Genomic DNA, 15,962 nt, shown 5'->3' on the forward strand with positions numbered 1-15,962 from the left:
TATGGCCATGCTGGCATCATGGGACCAGAACTATACTGAAATGCAGATTCTATTCTGGTGAATTTGTTCTTACAGCAGCAAAGATGCTTCATGTGGCTGTTGTTCTGAAGTCATTAGCTGTGTTCCCAACCAGAGGGTGAGCAGATGAAGACAGGACAGATTAGCTAAACATGTCCTCCTCTCACTTCCTCTTCTCTCCCACTTCTCTCCAGTGTTGTCATCAATCTCTCATTTTCCTCTCTCTGGTGTGTTTTTGCAGTTTGCAGCTGCTTCGGTCCCCATGTGATAAAATTCTCTCCCTGTCTTTTCTGTTCTCTTCTCTTCTTTCTTCCCTTTTCTTCCTCTACATATCTTCCTCTTTAACCTTCATCTTTCTTTCCCTTGTCTCTACTTTCATATTACATTCGGTTGCTCGATCTTTATTCATCACTGCTCTCGTTAGAGTACTTTAGCAGGACATTTAAGGAAACTGGTGTGTTATTTTTTAAACCAAACAGTTCTTCCACAAGGACTACAACCTAAAGTACCCAACAGCTTTGTCTTCAATATTAAATGAAGAAAAAAAAAACATTAAAATATTTACTGGATTGTTCCAGCAAAGTCACACAAAGGCACACAGGATGACATTTAATATTAACCTCAGAATGAGCAGCTCAGCAGTCATTACAAAATAATTCACGAGGCAGTTTCTCCCACTATGATTAACACAAAAAATCACTTAGCACTGATTAGTCATTTATGCAGACATAGGCAAACATTAAATTATCACAGGTCATTTTTAATATGCTGCTGATGTCTCTTTTACATGTTTTTATTTGTGCTGTTTTGCATTTGAATCTGTTCATGTGTTTTTGACAGATTACATATTTCCATTTCTGTGTGTTGTACATTTGCATTCCTATGCATGTGTGCACTTAATGCGTATACAATATGCGCTGTGATAAGTAAATTAAAATGCATCCAATTAATACATCAACATATTAGATTCAGAGAAATTCTAATGACGTAAAAACTTTTGTGTATGATTATGTGTGAATGATTGTGTGTGTGTGTGTGTGTGTGTGTGTGTGTGCGCAAATAGTGTTGAGATGCAATAAGTCAAGCAACATTAGCCGAGTGGGTATTACTGGGTGATAAAATCCTGAGCTTTAGATTATAATGTTGGTGTGTGAAGCACATCTGGGGATTACGCTGCAGTTTCACAGAAATATGATGCTTGATGTAAACCATGCTGTAGGCAGATGACACACTGGATAGGTTGTAAATATTCAAGGTCCTATATTACTCACTATTTCTGATTATTTCTTGATGCAGTGCAGCTCAGAAATGTAAAACTGTTCATTGTCATTTATGCTGCTTTGCACATGAATGAGTTAAACTGTCTAATGAGTTCAAGGGAATGATGGTGAGGGGTTTTTCTAACCTAAAGTGATTTCAATTGCCCAAATACAAATTCATAAAAAAAGTTATTCATACTTAAACCAAAACAAAATTGCTTCTCAGTGAACGTTCAGGTCATGATGATCACTTTGTGAAAAGTCTGTCCCACTTAAATGTTTAGGAGGCTGCCACCATCATAATTGTAAACTCCACACATGCTGCACTAAAAAAGTTTCAAACTGCTGATGAAGCAGTAACCTCAGGGCCTTAGCAAAGGGTTAGTTTCCAGGAGAAAAGGGAGTGAATTCAAACTTTACAACTCAAACCCAATAAAATGTTGAGTGTCTTCACTGTTTAACTGAGTTAGTCTAAAATAAGAAGCCTCCTTTAAAACACAGAGGAAAACAACATCAGCAAACCATCCCCATTTTGCCCCATCACCACCATCAGCACACACACACACACACACTGGCTGGGTCCTGAATTGCCCCTGCCATAAATCAATAAGCTCATAAGTGTGATTGGATGGTGTTAGCTAACAAAGTGCTTATTCATGACTGTGTATATGCAGGCACAGAGCTTTTCAATCGGCACACTGAGCCAAACAGCTGACGGAAACACAGAAACACAGACGGACAGGAAGACCAGCGGTGGTCTGCTGCTGCTGATTCCAATGATGCTGTGGAGCAGCCTAGTTTCCCTCCATGTAGTGATGCTTGGAGCTTGGAGCACAGATTTACATTTTAACCATGTAGCTCCTCTTTCTGACAGAGTCATAAAAACAGATTACAAAATAGATCCTACTCAGAAAGATTATGTAACAATAATGGGACAATATTTGATATTTTACTTCTTTAAAATGAAGGTAGGACAAACTACTTTGATTAAAGCTATGGTCAGGGTGCCCCCCAGATAAATAAAACAGCTTAAGAAATACAGAAAAACAATATCTGGAACTGCTTATCTGGTGGAAGATCACAGGGAATTAATTAAAAGTTACGCTTGCAGAGAAATAATGCAACCATTGTTATATGGTTAATGTGGAAGGTTATGTTTTTTTAATTATAGTTTATTTTCTGGCCTTGAGCCTCCTCCATTAAATTATTAAATTTTTGTACTTCTTAAACATTTGAGCAGAGTAACAACAGAAAATTGTGTTCAATTTGGTTTTGTTTTTGTTGTTACAATTCTACTTCTCACTCTTTCTTTTTCTGTTACTTAAAACTGACCTATTTAGTTAAATTTATTGTCTGACCAGCACAGATTTGGAAAAGAAATATTATATTAATATTTGCATCAGTGTGGAAACCCTGTTCCCTGGAAATTCCTTTTATAAACTTCTACATTGTTTTCCCAAATTATGATGATAATTGACATGTGTCTGGGGTCCGAAGCATATTTATGTACTGCATACAGGTTGAAGGGAGGTGGTGAGGGTGGATTTGCATCCTAACTCCTGTGTGTGGTACCATTTAACCAAGATCTGTAATTATCTGAACATAACTACAGCTCGTGCTTTAGTTGCTGTTAAAAATTGTAGAAAAACAAGTGAATACATCTTCAGCAAACATTTTGCTGACACATTCAGTATCAACATTTTGGCACTTGGCAAAAACGTAATTAACAACATGTCTTTAATCTGTAATCCAGATGGCATTACGTTTCTTTCGAGGCATATTTACAGTTGCAAATTAGTAATATATAAACATATTTTTTAGGAGACAGGGTTGCAGTTGAGACTATGAGTAAAGAAAGTATGATGTGATTGGTCTGTGTTGTGTTTTTATCTTGGCCCACTTGGATAAAGAAGAAGATGAGTAAATAGTGCAGCGTTTGAATAAGCTGAACCAACAGGCTCAGTGTGAAAACACAGGTCCTGGTGCTCTTCTCTTCCTCTCTCAATCTCTTTGTATCGCTCTCTTTGATGCCTCCTCATTATTTCTCTGAGTTTATAATATTCTGAAAATTATCCTCATGATAGGCCTCCATTTGGATCTGGCATTTTACATGAAACAACCATAACTTTCTTCTTTACTCATAGAGCTGGACTGACACCTGTGTTGCTTAACTAACCCACCATTATACAGGATATACTGCAGTGTTTCCACTTCAGAATACACCAGTTAGCACCGTCGTTTTTCTTTTCTGGGATACAAACTAAATCATATTTCCACGCAGCAGATAAACAGAATATCTGCATATTCCAGAAATAAATGGAATATTAATATTCATGCAAACACATTGAATGATGCAATCATCCTCTCTCAGCTTCTACCTCTTCTTGTTTTCCTCCCTTCTCTGTTTGTCTTTAAACCCTCCCAGCCCCCATCAGTCCGTCCGTCTGTCTGTCTGCCTTGTCTTCTTATGTAACTGCAGGAATTCAAGCTGGTAGCCAGGTTGGCACTGATCTGCATGTGGCCCCGTGTGTGTGTATGTGTTTGTTTGTGTGTGTATATGTGTGTGTGTGTGTGTGTGTGGTGTGTGTGTGTGTGTGTGTAGTACTACTACACTAGAATTGCTGATGTCATAGGCGCTTTTCCACTGGGCTTTACTGTATACCCTCTCTCTGTGTACCATCATCTAAACTCCTGCTGACTGTTCCTGGTAGATGGACGATAGAAACACACAAGCAGGAGGCAGCTGTGTCTCCTACTATGAAAATTCACCTTAATCCTGCAATAAACAGATTTTGTGTCCCTGCAAACACGCCCTTGAGTATTACTCACTACCTGTGGTAATTTCATTGTTATGGCTGAAAACACAGACAGTCAAATGTCAAATACTCTAGATGTGTTGCAAAGGTTGATCTCCCCCAGATTTCATGGGAATCTGATTTTAAATCATTGAGTTATGCTGAAAAGAAAAATGCAACAATAGAGCAATAATGATACTTCCACAGAGGCCAATTTCAGTTTCATGTCTTAAGTGGTAGACTGGACTTCTTTTAGTTTTCTTGAAGATGTTTCACCTCTCATCCGAAAGGCTTCCTCAGAGTCTTTCCAATGAGAGATGAAACATCTTCATCATACAAATGACTCTTTGAGTCTTTTTCATTCAAGTTCATGAGAAAACTGTATAACTGCTCTAAAATGTGCAATATCACAATGTTATAGTAACACTGTGCAAACATTTTTAATTTAACAGCTTAAGAATAATTGGGATAGTACAATGACTGATACAACGCATGCTCTTGCAGTATTTAAGTTGAGTTGATCAGGTATGATCTCAGTGTTCAGCGAGGAAACTTTTAAAACACCAAGAATTATAAACAGAATTTGGTAAATTTGTTACGGTGACAGCACTTCCTGCTCCAGAAGACGGGGATCATGGGTAATATACACCGTTAGGCTGTGTTTCAGGGCTATGCAGTCAGAGCTCCAGTCAAGCATTTAATAGACTTTGTTTTCTGTACATGAGCTGTCAGCTTCTGGGGTACACTGCATCGAGTACCCTCAACTGCTTGGCCCCAAAAAGAATTTAATGTGCCAGCATCTGTACCTAATTACCACTTGTGGCTGCATAGACCGCTGTTTCTCAGCAAAAGTTACATAGTGTTACTTTAAGAAAACGTTTAAAAGTTCCTGGTTTCAGAATGACACCTAAATATGTTCTATATATTGTGTGTTCAGGTTCAAAAACAAACAGAGATATTTGTCCATGTGTCTGCCCAAACCTAGTGTTTGGGATTTTGAGGTGATTTAATTATGGCAGAATATGTCGTAACCAGATTTAGCTGGAATCAAAGTTGTTGTTGTGTTGATGAACCGGAGCAGGATTTGTCACTCACTTTCCCTCGGAGCCGTAGCTGTTCATGCTGTCCTCTATGGACTCGTGGCTGGCCTGGCGGACGGTCCGACTGGGCATCTCTACAGCCAGACCCGTCTCTGTGCTCCTCTGGATGCCTCCCTTCAACTTCCTGCCCTCTGTATCCACTGTAGAGAAACAAACACAAATACATCCTAAATTCAGCTGCTATACAAAAGTGAAAACATTACAATGCTCCATGTCTGTGAAACATTTGTTTCTATGAACCCAACTGCGTGTGTTTGTTTGGCACTTTTTTAAAAAAAATCAGATCCAGTTTCATCCAGTTTTGTGCACTATTTATTTTTTCATCAGATTTCAATTTCAATATGAAAATTCAACAGAGCATCTAATAAAAATCTTAAATAAAATTTCACCTCCACATTTCTGTGTCTAAAGAGTTTGGTTGTAGACATTTATTTGTGTTTTTCCTGCTGTGACCTCATCAGCGCCACAAGAAGGACGACCACAGTGATGAGAAATCGCTTTAACAAGGCCAAGGACAAAAGCACTCGATTCCTACTCAGAGCAGAGACATACATCTTGTTGCAAAATAGACCACAAGATCGATGCATGGCGCACTTTATGGGACCTATCCCTGGCTGCAAGGTGTCCTGTGTGTGTGCGTGTGTGTGTTGATGGAGGTTGAGTTTATAATGAAGTGCTCTAACAGGAGGTCTTTGACCTTGTTTAAAGGACAGGACAGGAAAGTTGTTTTCCTTTTAATAGTGAGGACACACACAAAGACACACACACACATCTGAAACAGAATTTGAGACCATGTGACACTATTTTTTGGAAAATGGCACTGCTGGTCATTTTCATAAGGGAGCTTAGTGTGTTTTACTGAGGGTTTTCTGACTAAATAAATGTCAAAATCCATCAAGTGAGTGGATTAAAGATAAAATCAATCAAATAAAAATACATATTTTTTGTCCCTCCTCAGCGTTCAGCAGTATTTGTGTTCCTGTGTTATAACCACTGATCAAATCCAGACTGTGTCACACTGTCTCTATCTCCACAGACTGTTTCAATCACCTTAATGGAAAGAAAAAATACTTTAGAAAGCCTGGAACACACACATACACATGCATGCATGCACACAGACACACACGAGCACCGTGCCATGAAGTCGGTTCTGCGGTTATTAAGGAGCGACCTAGAACGGTGCTATTTCTATCGTGTTCATGTGGGACGGGACGTTGGCAGATCTAGGTTACTGCTTCTGTTCCCTGACTGGTTTCATATGAACAGTTACCTCCTGTGTTCGGTTTGGAAAGGTGCTATAAATAAATTTTACTTACTTACTATGTGTCTAGAGCAACACTGTCATTAATTTACACTGCTGTCAGTACAACTCAGAATTAAGGTCAAGGTGACCATAATTTAGTCAGTAGAGGACATTATTCTCTGCTTATTTTAGAATCACACATACATGGCAGTTGCAGAAAAAGTGCTCTTCAGTCTGATGCTCAGTGCTTTCCAGGAGTTAGTGATGTGTTTCATGTGCTGTCTTTTTCTTGTGAGCCACATTTCCCTCAGCCTGTCTCTTCCTCTGTTAGTGGTTGTCATTTCCTTGGCTCTAGAGAACAGTAGTGGATTTGTTGCTTTCCATCAAAAGTGGAAATCCAGGTATGTAAAAGTAGCAGACAGAAATTACAGTGAGGGGGAAGGGCATGAATCAAAGGTCTTTATTATATGCTACAAACCTAAAAACATTAGGCCATGGTGAACCCACTTTTTGACCTTAATTTGCAACGTGTCTTGCAGCATTGCAGTCTCCTTTTTTCGTCACTGTGGGTCTGTCTCTGAAACATTTTGTTCAATAAACTCAGTTTGTAACAAGGAGAAACATTCATATTTTATTTCAGTGACTCAGGCAGCCCAAATGACTTGGTCCAGCAGAAACTGACTCAGGCTAGACATCTAACTGATGCATCATATTTCCAGGAGCCAACACTGATTCAAAGCTAGCTCAAGTAACTGTCAGCTCAAATCCCTGATCCATGTTTGCATCCCCAAAACCAACAAATTACGCAGACAAATATGGGACAGAGCCTGGTCACATACAGTCCTGTAGTCTGAGTGCACCAACATTCAGTGGCAAATATCATGACTCAGTTGCAACCAGTAACTCCAATGTCATGCACATATATATGTGAAAAGTAGGAGTGCTTGGGGTGCAAGAGGTCCCCTGTCCGAGCAGTCATTTAGTCAACCCAGGGGGAAGAGGGTGCAGGTGCAGCCAAATTAGTGAAACAAATATAACAAAAGATTACTTCTAAACCTCTCCAGAACACATCTGCCTTTTGGCAAAACTTAAATGAAACAAAACCTGCTGTGATGTCTATACTTACTTAAAACCTGAACACAAAGGAGGCAACCATCCATATACCTACTGCACCACACAGTCGTTGCAGAGTTAAACTAACCAGTCCTCAAGCCGCTAACAAGTGTCTCACCAGTTAACAGTTCACAGTATTTCATAAATCTAAGTTAACAGCTGCGTCAACTGTACAGCAAGCAAGTTAACATAAGAGACACACAGAGGCAGACAGCTCAGATTAATGTTTGCTCCAGGCATTTTTTATCTGATTGGTTGGATGAGACCAGGAACCAATGATCCAACCAGCGGAGAGAACTCCTGCAGCAGGATGAATGAATAATAGCAGTGTTGCTACTCAGGTCTCTGCTAACATTTTTCATTTCAAACATTTTACCTGACATTGAATGACACTGTCATTCAGTGATTCACAATGAGTCCTAATAGCATAATCTTAAAACTCCAGGATTACAAGCAACAATAATACGGTCAGAATGCACTTTTAATGTTTGTGTGACCTGGTGAGGAACCTGAACAGCCACATAAAAACCTTTGGAGTTGTAAAATAATTTTCCTAATCCTAATCTTGCCCTGCATCTGGATTTACAAGCAGCCAAATCTGCTTTACTCTCTGTCCTGCAGCCGAATGTGCACTATTGTTGTAAGGACAGTCACAAGTCATATTTGTCGTCTAATCAAAATATTAAAATACATTCATGAAGTCACAGACCTCTCATGTCTGACTCTTAGTTGAGAGTGAATTTAAGACCTTCACAGGCTAAACATCGTGACTCCACAGAGGAGGCAAGTCGAGGCCGTGGTTAGTTCAGACATATAGTACTTTTAAAAATTCCAACAGTGACACGTATGCAACTTTCTAAAAACAGCACCACAATGTGAAAATGTATTGTTCACTGTAGAGTAAACTACTGCGTGACTACAAGGCCTAGTGAATGAGTGAATGAGGGAGTGATTTTGGACACAGCTTGTGTCATCAGCAGTGACACAGAAACGGTTGCCATGGGCATTGATGCAGTTACTACGGAGACTGTGGTGGAACCCGAGCCTGCAGCAAGGATGCTCTGAGCCTTTTAACACAGAGCCATGTTATTTTCTACATTACCGTGTGTGTGTGCGTGTGTGTGTGTGTGTGTGTGTAACCTCCTGTCACCTCTCGTCACTGGTGGTGTGTTGAGGCAGAGTAGAGTTACATAACTAATACAGCAGGTGATAATGGCTGGAGACACATCAACCACTCTGCTTCGCGGCGACCCTTTCATGGCACTGATGGGATATTATCTCAGTTCAGTTCAATCCAATTCAACATGCTTTATCTGTAGCAGAGTGAAAGGCAATCTTGCCAGGCAATCAAGATAAAAGATTAAAATTTAGAAGACTGGCAGTTTTTCTTATTTACGACATTTCTACACTGATTCTCTTCGTCCTTCCACATAACATCAGGCCTGCGATGCTTTTTCTTTTCCTCTGTCTGTCTGCAGCTCCTTCAGTAGTCAGTATCTAGTATTAGTCGCTCTGGTAAGTCCCAAAAAAATGTCAGAAAATGTAATTGCACATGTGCCATTTTGGGACACAGCTGAGAAGACTAAGCCTAACTGGTGCAGCAGTTTATGTTTGGTTTACAGGTAATACAGATGTTATACTGCACTCACAGTTCATGCAAACAAAGGTGTGAATTAATGGAATGGTTTCAGTGTTTCCCAGAGGTTGAGAATGTACTTGTGATGGTGGGTGGTGAGATGTGTATGCAGTTAAGAGGGGGAGACTGTAACCCAGGTTATTTTCTGTAGCTACAATTTACAGATGGCCCCTAAATGCCTCACATGCAGACTATCAATAGACACTAGCTAGGTGGTTGTGCACAGAGAAGCCTTTTGTACCCACTCAGTTACTGCAGCGCTCGCAACTTGTCTCAAGTTGTAAAATTTGAAAACCCTGAAATAGGAATAAAATATGCTGTGAATTATGATCAGATGAGGGAAGTGAATAAAATGTAGATATCTGATTTAAAACTCAAGAACTTCAGTTATGTATGCAAACATATGATAAAAATATATGTAGTAGAAGGAAAAAATACTACTGAGATCTTTACATTTCTTTGTAATCATAGCATCTTTAAAATTATCCTGATAACATGAGTTTTGTTTGAAGAAAAATGAGACAGTCCCTCTGGAAACTGGTGCAATCACTGTGTAGTTTTCATAGTGAGTAATCCAGACCACCTACAGGTAATGACCCTGAAACAAAAACATTTATGGATGTAAGGAGACAGATGTTGGCCAGCCAGCATCTGCTTGGAAAGCCAAGCCGGGCCACTTTCTCCCTCTGTGCCCAGCTGTTGTTGTTTATTTGTTTCCAGATGCTTCGGGTCTTAAGTCTGGTCGCATCACATGAAATCTGGTAGCTCACTGTGTCTGCAATCACATGAATTGGAAAGTATGTTTTTGTTGACTCAGATGACCTAATTTCCTCTCTTTCTTTCACCCCACCCACATTAGTTAGTGTCCTAAAAAAAGCCAAAATGTGATCAAACATCTGCAAGGAATAATTTAATTATCACTGATTTTAAACCTCATATATGTGTAAATATGAGCGAGTGCATCTCTCCTGATCTGCTTTCCTCTGTGGACTTTACAGGTACCTCTAGAAAAGAAAAAAGTAAAATCCCACTCCTCTCTAAAATAGCTTGGTGAATGTGGTTCACAGCGTGTGATGTAGAACACCCACTGTGATGTAGCACAAAAAGTGCCTGATGTGACGCACAAAAGTTGTGATGTAGCAATCAGAGAGCCAGGACTCATTAGTTTGTCTCCCAGCAGAGAACCATTAATGAAAGCAGAACAGATACAAAAATAGCTGCTCCCCATTCAGCCAACTTTATCTGGCCAACACACTGACTGACAGGGAGACTGCATGACAAGGTAGGTCATACCTTGTGGCCTAGTAAATGACTCAAAAACCACTGAAGGATCATACCATGGAGATACTTTCTAGCAGCTACCTCTGCCAGAGAATTGGCCATATTCAAACAAGCTAAACATCACATAAACACTAGACTAAATAAGCAGTTGTTAAAGTTTATATTGTGCAGAACTCTAAGATACAAGTTGACACAGTTTGTTTGTAGCTCTAGTCTATACACCAAAACACTCAGAGCCGCACTTCAACAAATGTCAGTTCAAGCAGTTATCTTATACCTATGCTGATTAGCCAACGGGAATCGTTTAGCAAAATCATATCATCAAATAACATGCTAATGTTGACATGTTTTTTACATGTTAATGCTGGCCAATGTGCAAATATGATATAGTAAGGCTTTTGTCTTTGAAAGATTTTAACTATACAAATTTTGCCCAGTGGACTTTTGGTAGATTGTTTAGGGGGAATCTCTGTCTGCAAATAAGTCACATATATCTGATATTACTACAGTTTCTGACGTCTTAAATTTTTGTTAGTCGTTTTAAGCCATGTTAGCGGTGTAGGCTGTAGGGATGGGGATGTCAGTCCAGTGATCACTTCACCATTGGTCAGAAGTGAAATACTTTTCACAACATTTTTATGTTACCTGTATGGTTTAAAGAAGAGAGCTTATCAAAAAAGATGATGACTGGACAATAAGCACACAACATTTATATCAATCATGACTCACACCTTAGTCACATTACCTTGTGCACACGTCATAAAGCATCCTCCCTGAGACAAACTGGCTTAGAGAAAGGACAGTATGACAGTATGAAGTGGAATCTCGTGATTTCAGAGAGATGTGCAAATTGAAGCGTTGGGTAGCAACATGTCAGCTATGCTCTGTATCGAGTTTATTTTTTCTGAGGATGTGGAGAGTTGAAGCTTTGTTATTTCTCTATTTATTACACATTTCTATACATTTTAACAGCAATACCATACACTAGTCAACATTTATAGTGTTGTTGTGTTAGTTCCACTCTCTATACGGTGAACTGTAGCATCACACAGGCTCCTTACTCTCTCCTCACGACACCCTTTCTTTTGAAACCCTTTAGAAAGTTTCAAAACTCTTATCTTCACACACATCTGAGGCTCTGTTTGCCTCTCATGTCATGCTGAGAGTTTGTGACGTATCCCCTCCCTCCCTCCCATAACCCTGCAAAGAGTTTGTCACAAAACCTAATGAAGACAGTCGGGGTACATCTCCTCCTCTGGGTGACATTGGAAAGAAAAAAGAAGATAAAACATCATGATACATTTATAGCTTGGCCTAATTTCACACACCCAGTCTTTGGTAGAGGGCGTAGACATCTAAAAATGTTCCTGCAGCTGAGATACAGAACACTCTGTAGAAGTTCAGCTTCCTAAATGATACTACCCACATTATAGCTGCTGTGAAAGATCTGAAAGATTCCCCCTGCTTCTATCTATTAATTCTACAGATAAGTTTTGAACATTAGTCATCTGTAATTTATCCAAGCAGCAACCCATCACTCACCCAACACACCACATGACCACCGGCTATAACCTTTTCTCCATCCTATTCCTGAGTGAAAACAAAGCAACACAGTGCTGGGAAAAGGCCAAGCAATGCTGCACATAGATGAATAAGTGGTTAAATAAAATAAAACAGATGCACTGCAATATCCAGTGAGTGAAACTGCTCTGTCACCATCAGCCCATTCATTACAAAGAAGAGAGAAAATCTGGCATAAGGTGCTTGTCAGAGTGAGATAGAGGAGAAAGAGTATCCTGGGAGACACTGAAAGAGTTGCATTTATTTGAAAAATGACTTTCCCGTGGAGGTGCTACAGCCGATGACGAGTGATGGCTAAGGCTGGAGATGAATAAGAAGCTGCTTTTTGAAACCTTTTGGCATCGCAAACGACGGGCGAAGCAGAACGTTGCGGGGCCGGAAGACAGAGTCGGAGCTAATTACTTTATTGGTAGATAAGCATTTTTTAACCTTTCTCCAAATTAAGTGTTCTGCTGAGTAGACTGTGCTATTTTCACCTGGGAGCTACTGTACAGTCCGAGTCATAGACTCTACAGCCGGCAGAGAGAAGCCAGGGTTTAAATGCCTTGCTCAAGGACACGTCGAGATTTATGGACACAAGCTGGTTTATGTTTGACACTGCAATGGACAAAGCTCTGCTGAGCTACGTAGAGAGCATGAACCAAGCTTTCTGACTCAGTCGCATTTTACTATTTCCTCTGTTAGATGTCGAACAGCCACCAATGGAAACTCAAATGCCATTATAATGTTAATTTCGCAGGATAAAAGGAAAATGAAATCTTGAATAACAGCAGAAAAACATGTTACAAACTCTCACAGTACATTTGTTTAATGAATGTTCATTAAATAAAAAGAAATCTAGGTTCATCTGGTTAAAGGGAATTGATTCAGAGCTGAATACATGAGAGATTCTGTGCATTTATGGATGGCTTTCACATGATTTTCCTCCTGCCTGCTGAGGAAAAATTTCTCAGGCAAATTGGAGTGGATGTTTTCCATCGTCTCCACTCAGGGTAAATGGAGTGTCCCTGTGACCTGTGGGAGAGTTATTGATCGGGCCTGCCAATACTCTGGTTAAACCTTTGTATTGATTAGACATTTCTGTCATAAAAATCTTCATTCGTCACTGGTTCATTAAGGACTTTTGAACCTGCTGCACTCTGTCTGACCTGCTGTAGTTTAAACACACACACACACACACACACACACACAGACTGCACTTAACATACTTAATCATTCTATGGACACAAGGCATGTATTTTAATATGTTGAGTAAAGGTCATGGCTCTTATATTACATAGAGGACACGTTTTCTCTGAAAAACCATGAGATCAATGCAGAGAAATATAAAAGTAGAGCCTGAAGTCTGGATTTAATGTAACAGGAGTTAATCAGACTAATCTCATTAGAAAATTAGGAATTTAAATCTTTAATCAGTGGAAAGATTATGCACTCATTGAGTGCCTTTTGGCAGCTGTGTAGGAACATGACAAAGGGGCTACAACTACTCGCAGCTAAGATTAGATTAGCTTAGATTTCAGATTTAGGTTTGTTTTTCCATGTATTTCCTCCTGTCATGCCTTATAGTAATGTTAACATGCTGATATTTCACAGGTAAAATGTTTCTTATGTTCACCATCTTCATGTTAGTATACTACACCAAGTACAAATGATGCTCACAGGAGTGTCATAGTTATAAATCTAGTATTGGACAAATTGAAATTGATTGATTATATGGATAAGAGAATACTGAAGTTATATTTCAGTCTACTCAGTAGGAAATGAATGTATGAATGAATGTCATGTCAAGGTAATCAATTACTAATTTTACTATACTTTTAACCTACTTTAAGTCACTCTGCATCAGGCAAAACACTAAGCAGCTGAACACTCAAGGGGTAAAAATCTAAATGTCACCACAGGTTGGGAGGCAGCCATTAATTTGTAACACTGTGAGAACATCAGCTGAGCCTCAGTCAGCCATCTCTTTCCATCCCCTCTTTGGGGATGTGTTCAGAGTGGTGGCAGCAGGGAGGATCTGAGGACGCTGACGTCGGGATATTTATACATTATTTACTTGCACGGGCTCTAATATCTTGGGTGCATGTCATTTCCTTTGAAACCGATGCTTCTTATTGCTCTGATTTAAATACACAAGGAGAATGTGGTTTGATATGAAACACAGTTTATCTGTGTTTCTGGAACCAACTTCGTTACATTTGACAAAAGGATTGGTTATACACTGATAGAGAGACAAAGAGAGACAGACAGAGAGAAAGAAAAAGATGTCAAGACACAAAAGAAAAGACAGAATTAAAAGCGAATGTGAGTGACAGGAACAAAAGAAAGAAGAGATAAAGATAGAAAGAAATAAAATGAGGGGCTGACAGCATCATTGAAGTATGTTAATAAAAGGGAGGAAAAGAGAAAGATGAAATATTTCTGCTCCTCCAAACATTAAGTACTGTCTCGCTGAAGCAATAAAACAAACTGATAAACTGTCTGCCAGAGAATTACAACACAGATACTTCATTGAGATAGATAGATAGATAGATAGATAGATAGATAGATAGATAGATAGATAGATAGATAGATAGATAGATAGATAGATACTTTATTAATCCACACAGGAAATTCACACACATTCACAGATAGATGAGACCCTATAAAATAAAATGTGTTCCTCTGCTACTTGAAATAGTTAGTAGTTTATAGTTATACTTACAGTAGTTTATAATTAAGTAAAGCGGCACAAGTTAACTCACACTTGGCACTTAGCTAAATTCTCAACCAGAGATGCACATGTTGAATTCTATGATAAAATGGGCGTTAAGCAACACAAACTATGTTTGAAGCATTCATTATGTTAAAATATTTTATGAAGGCAAAGTTTAAGAGAATACAAATGCAATTCCTCATTTAATGAAGAACTGGTATTTATATATAAATTTTTTCATCTGGTCATAATTTTTTTTTTTTTACGACATGGGTTCTGTGTTTATACGTTCTCCCATCATCCTCATCCAGGTAAAAAATTTTGTAGGTCTAGGCCATATTTGCCTCTCTTAGCACAAAGACTGGAACAGTGGGATATGATTGGCAGAGCTTATGCCTCCGTCCTATGATATTTTTTTCAGCAATCAATCTGCTTTTCATTGTGTATGTCGTTTTTGTTTTGTGTGATGTGAGCACAAAAGCTGTCAAAAACATGCAGCTTGATGTTGGATGCAACAGTTTCTTTCTACTTTCAACTGTAGTGAAAGCATATAAAAGTCCAGATATATGAAAACTGCTTAAGAATAATGATGCATTCTTTAAGCAACTCAACAGATATATTTTACGTTAGCTTAAGTTCAGAGACTGACCCAAAGTGACATACATTACTGCTACAGAGATCTTGATAAAATACATTTTTCTGTGCTTTTGTGTCCTCTTTGTTTGTCTCCTACTGACAGATGACTGGACAATTTTAACAGCTTACTGCAGGGAGAATAAATCACTTAAAATAGGGGAGGGGGGCAATGAAATAAATTTAACATGATTTTGGCTAGATCTTTGACCAAGAACACACATATTCACGCACCTACACACACAAAAAGAGCACTCGTGTTAGCACTTACTCACTCACATACACACACACACACACACACACACACACACACACACACACAAGAAGTCCTCTATCCTCTATTATAGCTGGCACTGCTGTGATTTGTTCCCGCCAAGGTCTGTATTGAGACTGCAGGGCAGCAGAGAGGAATAACTGGTCCAGAATGGAAGAAGACACTCCAACAAGGACTTTTTAAAATTAGGAAAATGCCTGAGCAAGGACTTTTGGAAATGAAAAGGCTACTCTAAAGACACAACTATAACAAAGACTCGATTTAGAATTAGAAAAGGCCTCCAAAAGAACTCCTGAAGCCAAATAAGAGCCTGTAATGAAATTGTTTCATTTTG

At 39.1% G+C, this 15,962-nt stretch overlaps 1 protein-coding gene across 2 annotated transcripts in view; it reads right to left on the reverse strand.

Annotated features, from left to right (window-relative positions):
* rims4 (regulating synaptic membrane exocytosis 4) overlaps positions 1-15,962 on the reverse strand; it is a 51,278-nt gene that overhangs the window by 17,010 nt on the left and 18,306 nt on the right. For both annotated transcript variants that reach the window (XM_018678232.2, XM_018678231.2), the window contains one exon: positions 5,168-5,312. In XM_018678232.2, the coding sequence (XP_018533748.1) occupies positions 5,168-5,312 (145 nt within the window). The remainder of the gene's footprint in view (positions 1-5,167; positions 5,313-15,962) is intronic.

This window comes from Lates calcarifer, linkage group LG12, assembly GCF_001640805.2.
Source record: "Lates calcarifer isolate ASB-BC8 linkage group LG12, TLL_Latcal_v3, whole genome shotgun sequence".
Taxonomy (NCBI): domain Eukaryota; kingdom Metazoa; phylum Chordata; class Actinopteri; family Centropomidae; genus Lates; species Lates calcarifer.